Below are 9,221 nucleotides of genomic sequence, written 5' to 3' on the forward strand. Positions count from 1 at the left end.
CGTGGTCTCTAACGCGGTCAAGGAGTAGTGTGGTTCATGTTAGGAGGATGGATGTTGCCCATGGTGGTGGCGTCGCCTCGTGGGACAAGATGGCTTGCCGGGAGCACGGATAGAGGCGCAAGGACGACGGATCTGGTGGTCTCTCTCGACTTTATCGATGTGCGACGCGGGATCTGAGGTTGGGAAGGCACACGGACGACCCCGGCCGACATGCCACAACGTTATGTGCCCGCCGCGTGGTCTTCGGTTCACAAAACCCTAACGATGATGGTGCCCTCCCGGCTATGCTGACGGAGGTTCTTCTCCTGTCTCTCCGGCGACGTTTGGGGTTGGAGATGGCCGTTGGTTTTGGTTTGTGCAGCAAGCTCAAGGGACTTTTTTTGTAATTCTATTTTCTTCTGGACTTCTCCGCAAAGTTTTTGGGATAGTTGTTATGTCTACGTGTGTCTAGAGGTTCCATCGTGTGTACCTGTGTGGGTTCATGTAATCTCACTTTGGGTTTAATGACATAGTACACGATTACCTAAAAAACTCCCTTTAAAATAGTAGAGATTTTATTTAAATTTTATATAAAAGACAATAGAGATTGCGTTCGCGCACTTTTGCGCCATGGAATATGACACGGGGCCTCTGTGGTTTCGGATCGGGTACGATTCTCGTTCGGGTTCGTAGTCGGAGCCTTTTCCCAGTTATATCATGTGCGCTTCCGTAGTATTGGATCTCATTAACGATATCTGCGGATTAGGTTTCTCGAAGAAACCCCGATCGATTGTGGCCAGTTGCGACATGGCGACGATCGCGTTCCGACTCCTCTCTCGCCGGACTCTCACCAGCGCCATAGGCAAGGCCGCCGAGCACCTTCCTCAGGTCAATTGTCTCTCATCATCGTCTTTTTTCAATATTTCATTCCGAATTGAGACTCAAAAGCTACGGGGCCTGTGGCAGGGTCGTTGGTCGTGGCGGTCCTATCTGCTTGGCTTCGACGACACGGCGATGGCCGAGGCCAAAAGGCGGTTAGGCCACGCGTCGTACATGAAGTAAGTACTAGTACTAGTAGTAACAAAAGATTTGCAGCTCACTAATAGCCTCCCGTGTGTGCGTTCGTCTGCACTGCAGGCTGCTGGAGAAAGAGCAGGCAGCTGTCGACCGGACCCTCGGCCGCTTGGTTTTTGGGTCGGCCGTGGTTTCCGTCGGATTGCTCCTTGCCAAGATTTATCCACCTCCCCCAGCAAGCGGACATACAATTACCCCTACTTCAGACGGGGTGTAGGGAAGAGATCCCGGTTTCATTTGGATATATGAAATACTCCAAAGGAGTAACATGCTTTTCGGGTGCAAATAAGATGGGTGTAATTCCTTTTTGATGTAGCTCACCGTTCATGCCGAATTGGATGGGTGTAATTCCTCTTTTATATAGCTCATCATTCAGCCAAATGATAAAATGGGTGTGATTCTGATAATGTATTCAACTGTCCTTATATACTACTATCTCTGTAACTTTTTTATAAGACATTTTTTTAAGAATTTTTATAATACGTTTTTAGAGTTTATGACAGCGTCAAAAAACGTCTTGTACTCATTTGACTTGGTATGTGGGGAGATGACGAAGCGTGTTTTTTTTAATAAATAAAGCGGTATTTTGATGGTTTCTTTCTGGGGTATAATTATGTTTTATCTGCAAATTAACATATATATGCAGGAAGTTTCTTGCAGTAGTGATTACATATATTATATTGGTGCTACAGTGTTGCATGTTGGGTTGTCAGGTAATGAGAGGGTGCAAGAGACTGTTGTATTTTTGTGAACTGATTGTTGTTGATTGATTTGAGAAATAATTGACCAGTCAAAATCGTGAACCAAATTTAAAATTGAACACCTCACTTGAATGAGAGAACTCCTTGGAAAATTGTTGATCAGGTCAAAATTGAGAACCAAATACAAAAGCAATGTCTTCAATTGAATGAGAGGCCTTCACCCTCTAGGGAGCTTATAGTGATACTAGAAGTTCTTAGGGTTGTACATGTTCTATTTTTACGTGGTGATTGCTTTTAAATTGTGAAAAATATTTACGTGCTAGTTGGTATGGCGTGTGGGGGAAACAATGGAGTGTGTTCCTTTTATCAGAGATGCTACACCTACGGACAGACTTTATGAAATCATGGTTATGGATGGATGTGTCATTTTTTTTCCAAGAAACTGATGTGTCAATTTATGGTTGGAGATTAGGGAAGAGTGGCTCAAGAGTGAAAATCAGGAAAGTGATTGGTGGGAGAGTGTTTGGTATGACCAATCCGTAGCGAATCATCTGTGAGTGTATCATTTTTCTTTTTCTGTTGTGGTGTTCGGGTGGGTCTTTTTGACCGTGTGATTGGAGGGCGTCTTTTATAATTAATACAAATACATGAGAAAATTACCTATTTTGGCAGCATGTGTTACGCTGGTGCTAAAAGAGTTATAGGGGGCACTTCTTTTTTGTCAATAAAGGCCCATACCACCCAGGCACGTACCAAGGGATCCATTCATCGAGAGATCCCACCATGAAGCCCGACTCAATGACCCAATCAATCATGTAAACAATCCAATTTGAAGACCTAAGTTAAATGAGGGGGCTTTAAAATTAGAGAGCTTAATGGATTTAGAGATTTCATTGCCACAACCAAGGATTGATCAAGTCCAAATCAAGGATTTAAAATTGTATAGTCAAATGGGAGAGCTTAAAAAATTATTGAGCATAATGTATTAGAAAATAAATGAGAGAGCTCCTTGTGAAATTGTTGACTCAGTCAAAATTAGATGACCCAATTCCAAATTGTAGTCCTCAATTCATTTTGAGGCCTTAAAAACTAGGGAACATAGTGTATAGTACTAGGGTTTCCCCTTATATCTCCTCTTGAGGTTGTGCCATCGGTGCTACCCTTTTGAAGGTTCCACAACTAGACGGAAAATGATCAATCCCATTGCACAAGAGGCACGTAATCTCTTCCGCGGGGTGATCCTGCTTTAGGTTTCCTTCCATTCCCGAGGTGCGATTATCCGAGCTCTTCCCAAGTTCCTTCTTGTTCTTGTCAGGGTGTTCCTCCTCTACCCTTGGTGCGGCTCTTATCAGTTGAGTCTGGACTCCATGGAAATCCAAGCTGAAAATCGTTCATGTCGTTCCCCAAATGGAATGACTTGTTTTGTATCGGTCCCACCATTCTCCGGTAGGCCCTTCTAACAGAAGTGTGGCAAATCTCACCTTCCCAGAGTATGTGCAAGCAATGGTCTCCAAATTTTTGCTCACAATCTGTAGCCAATCATCGACCTCCATGGTCTTTGTGGCACTCAAAAATCTAGGCAGTCTCATCTCCATGAAGCTCATGAATGCATCCTTTAGGGGGCTGGTGCTTGTTTCTTACTCAGGTGCTTGATCCAGGTCTCCAGTTGATAGCTTATCAAGGTCTATCCCTGCGCCACTTGTTCCATCAATGTGGGGACGCTGGGAGCTGACCAGTTGTTGGTATGGTCTTTCAAATTCTCTGGACCATCTGGTTGCGGTCTACTCATGGTCCACGGTTTCGGGTTTAGGTTGGGGACGAGGGAATAGTCGAGATAGATAGGTACCCTTATACTGACTTCTACTAATTATAGCCTCATATGGTTGTTAGTATAACACATAGGTAACGTTCACACTTCACACACGAAACAAGTAATCAAGGCTTCATTCAATTTATAAGCAACAAGGTTCCAAGAAAATCCTAAGTAAGGTCATACCACATCCGTTATGATCTCATCCTACTGCTAGTACATCACCACGTCAGATTTACATAGTAGTGGTATGCGCGAAACGTTCTACTTTAGATTAACATAGTAGTGGTGGTCAAATCTAAGCTTCATCACAGTTTCGATCTTCCAACTCCTTCAAATGGCTTCCTTCTTGAAGCGGTTCTTGTCCTTCCACCTTGCCAGTTCTTCCTAGACAGTCTTCAACTCTCTTCTTCTACCTTGTGGAGGTGCTCCTGAGTGTAGTGCAATCTAACTATTCTTCCCATGCAGCATCTCGTCAACGTCAAAAAATGTAGCTTGGAGTGTCAGGTTGGTGATCACATGAAGTCCTCTAGCCTCATCGTTGTCCCATGGTTGGCGTACATGTGTAGTTACACTAATCAACAGTTCGTTCCTTCATGCCAGACTAGGAATCATTTGTAAATGCTTCTCCATACAGTCCCATGCCTAACATGACACCCTTCAATGCTTTTGGAAATTTGATGTCTCCCTTCAAGATCATGCTAAGCATCGGCTTCTCCTCATCTAGTTCCATGAAAGTGGACATCTACATTTTGAAGGGGAGAGGGTTAGAAATGAAGAGGTAATAAGATACAAGACCAAAGGATAAACTTAGTGAAGTCTAAAATATGTTTTGTCCCTATTATCTTTCCATATCCTAGGGTCATGTCCTATAGACAACATGTGCTCTGATAAAATCTGTTGCGACCTGGTATCGGGAGGCCCCCCGAATCTATGTGCTTACTGTCTCAGTCCCTGGATCAATAACTGACACTCACAATCGACGATGAATTATCAAGAATTCAACACATGCCATAGTATTACATTGTAGATCTAGTGTTTTACAATGCATACCTATGATGTCTACTACGCAACTTTATTCTTGTAGACTCGTGTTGGTCCTTCAAGCGCAGAGTTTTGTAGGACGGTAGCAATTTTCCCTCAAGTGGATGACCTAAGGTTTATCAATCCATGGGAGGTGTAGGATGAAGATGGCCTCTCTCAAACAACCCTGCAACCAAATACAAGAAATCTCTTGTGTCCCCAACACACCCAATACAATGGAAAATTGTATAGGTGCTGTAGTTCGGCGAAGAGATGGTGATAAAAGTGTAATATTGATGGTAGAAATATTTTTTATAATCCGAATAAATAAGAACAACAAGGTAGCAAATAGTAAACGGGCACAAAAACGGTATTGCAATGCTTGAAAATGAGGCCTAGGGTCCGTACTTTCTCTAGTGCGATCTCTCAACAATGCTAATATAATTGGATCATATAATCATCCCTCAATGTGCAACGAAGAATCACTCCAAAGTTCCTATCTAGCGGAGAACATACGAAGAAATTGTTTGTAGGGTACGGAACCACCTTGAAGCTATTCTTTCCGATCGATCTATCCAAGAGTTCCTACTAAAATATCACCAAATAATTTCAGATTCATAATACTTAATCCAACATAAAGAACCTCAAAGAGTTCTCCAAGATTTCTACCAGAGAAACAAAGATAAGAACGTGCATCAACCCCTATGCGTAGATTACCCCAATGTCACCTCGGGAATCTGCGAGTTGAGTGCCAAAACACATATCAAGTGAATCAATATGATACCCCATTGTCACCACGAGTATTCATATGCAAGACATATATCAAGTGCTCTCAAATCCATAAAAGTATTCAATCCGATAACAACGAAATCTCAAAGGGAAAAACTCAATTCATCACAACAAGATAGAGAGGGGAAAACACCATACGATCTGACTATATTAACAAAGCCCGCGATACAACAAGATCGTGACATCTCATGAACACGAGAGAGAGAGAGAGATTAAACACATAGCTACTGGTACAAACCCTCAACCCCGAGGGTGGACTACTCCCTCCTCATCGTGGTGGCCGCCGGGATGATGAAGATGGCCACCGGAGATGATTTCCCCCTCCGGCAGGGTGTCGGAATAGGGTCTAGATTGGTTTTCGGTGGCTACAGAGCCTTGTGGCAGCAGAACTTCTGATCTAGGTTAACCCCAAGGGTTTTTGGAATATTTGGGATTTTATAGGGCAAAGAGGGGGTGCGGGAGGCCACCGAGGTGAGCACAACCCACCTGGGCGCTCCTGGGACCCCAGGCGCGCCTCCCAGGCGCGCCTTGGTGGGTTGTGCCCCCCTCGGGGCACCTCCCAGGTGTTGCTCTGGCCCATCGGGAGTCTTCTGGTCCATAAAAAATCCACAAAAAGTTTCACGGTGTTTGGACTCCGTTTGATATTGATTTCCTGCGATGTAAAAAACAAGCAAAAAACATCAACCGACACTGGGCACTGGGTCAATAGCTTGGTCCGAAAAGATGATATAAAGTTGCTATAAAATGATTGTAAAACATCCTAGAATTATAATAAAATAGCATGAATACTTCATAAATTATAGATACGTTGGAGACGTATCAACATCCCCAAGCTTAATTCCTACTCGTTCTCGAGTAGGTAAATGATAAAAGAAATAATTTATGAAGTGTGAATGCTAGCAAAGTGCATAAGTTTGATCAATGATAATTTCAATCACTTTTCCTAGCATCATGAAACAACACTTTCTTATAAAATTTCTCATCTTTAAAGTAGCAACCAATTCACATGTTAAGGTTCAAACAATGAATTCTCTTGAAACTCAACAACCTATGTTCTCAGTCACCAAGAAATTGCAATTCGACTTATTCAACAGAGTCTAAGTAAGAGCTCTACGTATTCAACCATCATATAGTCTTCTATGATTGCTAACAATCACTGCATACACATGAGCAAAACGTTTCAACCGGACACATAGAAAGATAGGGGCTTATAATTTTTCCTCCCAACGTATTCACCTCAAGGGTGGTGTCAACAATAATAACTCATGCTACTCATATCCAGCTGGATATATGTGCCTAGATCTTTTCTCACCACATGATGCTTGCCAAAAGAGAAAAATAAAAAGGAATAGAGAGAAAAACTTTGACTCTTCGCATAAAAGTAAATACTAAAAAGTAAAAGATAGGCCCTTCGCAGAGGGAAGCAGAGGTTGCCATGCGCTTATCTGTTTGTATGCTCAACCCCTTAGTGCAAAAGAACGTCACGTTGTATTGCCCCTTATGATAGAAACCTTTATTATGCAGTCTGCCGCTTTTATTCTTTGCCATCACAAGTTCATACAACGCTCAATTTTCTCTTACACTAAATGATCTAACACTTTTAGAAGCAATTTTTATTGCCTTAGTGCACCGATGACAACTTACTTGAAGGATCTTGCTCAATCCTTAGGTAGGTATGGTGGACTCTTGAAAATAAGATTTGGGTTTAAGGGTTTTTGGATGCACAAGTAGTATCTCTACTTGGTGCGGAATTTTTGGCTAGCAAATAGGGGGGGGGGGCAAGCACCACATGTTGAAGGATCTATGACAATATAATTTGTATGTGAATATGAAAAAACATAAACCATTATGTTGTCTTCCTTGTCCAACACAACAATTTTGGCATATAATATTTTGATGGGGGCTCACAATCACAAAAAAATTCCAAGATAGTGTATTTGCATGTGAAAGTTCTCTTCCTTATACTCATTATTCGTGAATTGCTTGTATGACCAATATTGTGATTGTCAAGCCTCAAAATATTTCACTTTCTAGACCCAAAGTGAAGCTACCACTAGGCATGATATAATTTCAACTTCATGATATTCGATTTATTCAACAATTTACTCATAGGATATAAGTGAAGCACAAGATTAAATGACAAGCTACTCCAAAAAGTTATAAGTGAAGATCAAGCGAGTAGTTATGCAAATGGGTAGCTATTTGAGGACTATCTCTTATTAAAAAAACTTTCAGATCTAAGTATTTTATTAAAAGAGCAAGAAAAACAAAACAAAATGACATTCCAAGAATAGCACAACTCATGTGAAGAAGCAAAAACTTAGGCTCAACCGATATTAACCGATAATTGTTGATGAAGAAAGGTAGGATGCCTACCGGGGCATCCCCAAGCTTAGATGATTGAGACTTGAAATATTATCTTGGGGTGCCTTGGGCATCCTGATGTCTACTACACAACCTTTTTCTTGTAGACGTTGTTGGGCCTCCAAGTGCAGAGGTTTGTAGGACAGTAGCAAATTTCCCTCAAGTGGATGACCTAAGGTTTATCAATCCGTGGGAGGCGTAGGATGAAGATGGTCTCTCTCAAACAACCCTGCAACCAAATAACAAAGAGTCTCTTGTGTCCCCAACACACACAATACAATGGTAAATTGTATAGGTGCACTGGTTCGGCGAAGAGATGGTGATACAAGTGCAATATGGATGGTAGATATAGGTTTTTGTAATCTGAAAATATAAAAACAGCAAGGTAACTAATGATGAAAGTGAGCGTAAACGGTATTGCAATGCTAGGAAACAAGGCCTAAGGTTCATACTTTCACTAGTGCAAGTTCTCTCAACAATAATAACATAATTGGATTATATAACTATCCCTCAACATGCAACAAAGAGTCACTCCAAAGTCACTAATAGCGGAGAACAAACGAAGAGATTATTGTAGGGTACGAAACCACCTTAAAGTTATCCTTTCTGATCGATCTATTCAAGAGTCTGTAGTAAAATAACATGAAGCTATCTTTCCGTTCGATCTATCATAGAGTTCGTACTAGAATAACACCTTAAGACACAAATCAACCAAAACCTAATGTCACCTAGATACTCCAATATCACCTCAAGTATCGATTATACGATATGCATCACACAATCTCAGATTCATCTATTCAACCAACACATAGAACTTCAAAGAGTGCCCCAAAGTTTCTACCGGAGAGTCAAGACGAAAATGTGTGCCAACCCCTATGCATAAGTTCACAATGTAATGGAACCCGCAAGTTGATCACCAAAACATACATCAAGTGGATCACGTGAATATCCCATTGTCACCACAGATAAGCACATGCAAGACATACATCAAGTGTTCTCAAATCCTTAAAGACTCAATCCAATAAGATAAGTTCAAAGGGAAAACTCAATCCATTACAAGAGAGTAGAGGGGGAGAAAAATCATAAGATCCAACTATAATAGCAAAGCTCGCGATACATCAAGATCGTGCCGAATCAAGAACACGAGAGAGAGAGAGAGAGATCAAACTCATAGCTACGGGTACATACCCTCAGCCCCAAGGGTGAACTACTCCCTCCTCGTCATGGAGAGCGCCGGGATAATGAAGATGGCCACCGGAGAGGGATTCCCCCCGGCAGGGTGCCGGAACGGGTCTAGATTGGTTTTCGGTGGCTACAGAGGCTTGCGGCGGCGGAACTCCCGATCTAGGTTATGTTCTAGGGGTTTCTGTATATATAAGAGGTTTTGGCATCGAGAACAAGTTAGGGGGGGTCTCCGGGCTGTCCACGAGGTAGGGAGGCGCGCCCGAGTGGGTGGGCGCGCCCCCCACCCTCGTGGGCAG

General features: G+C 42.3%; 1 protein-coding gene across 1 annotated transcript; it reads left to right on the top strand.

Moving 5' to 3' along the window:
• The first annotated feature begins 719 nt into the window (after nt 1-719).
• LOC123074370 (uncharacterized) lies at nt 720-1,463 on the top strand. The gene is made up of 3 exons (XM_044497238.1): nt 720-867; nt 946-1,037; nt 1,117-1,463. Exons 1-3 carry the CDS (start codon nt 787-789, stop codon nt 1,268-1,270), a joined length of 327 nt encoding a protein of 108 aa, XP_044353173.1. The 5' UTR covers nt 720-786; the 3' UTR covers nt 1,271-1,463.
• The last annotated feature ends 7,758 nt before the right edge of the window (nt 1,464-9,221 follow it).

This window comes from Triticum aestivum, chromosome 3D, assembly GCF_018294505.1.
Source record: "Triticum aestivum cultivar Chinese Spring chromosome 3D, IWGSC CS RefSeq v2.1, whole genome shotgun sequence".
Taxonomy (NCBI): Eukaryota; Viridiplantae; Streptophyta; class Magnoliopsida; order Poales; family Poaceae; genus Triticum; species Triticum aestivum.

What these genes read in the sequence shown, in the direction of transcription:
- LOC123074370 (XM_044497238.1), top strand. Translation starts at nt 787, where the DNA reads ATGGCGACGATCGCGTTCCGACTCCTCTCTCGCCGGACTCTCACCAGC. An exon ending in CCGCCGAGCACCTTCCTCAG is followed by an intron (nt 868 to 945) that starts GTCAATTGTCTC and finishes GGCCTGTGGCAG; the next exon opens with GGTCGTTGGTCGTGGCGGTC. An exon ending in GGCCACGCGTCGTACATGAA is followed by an intron (nt 1,038 to 1,116) that starts GTAAGTACTAGT and finishes TCTGCACTGCAG; the next exon opens with GCTGCTGGAGAAAGAGCAGG.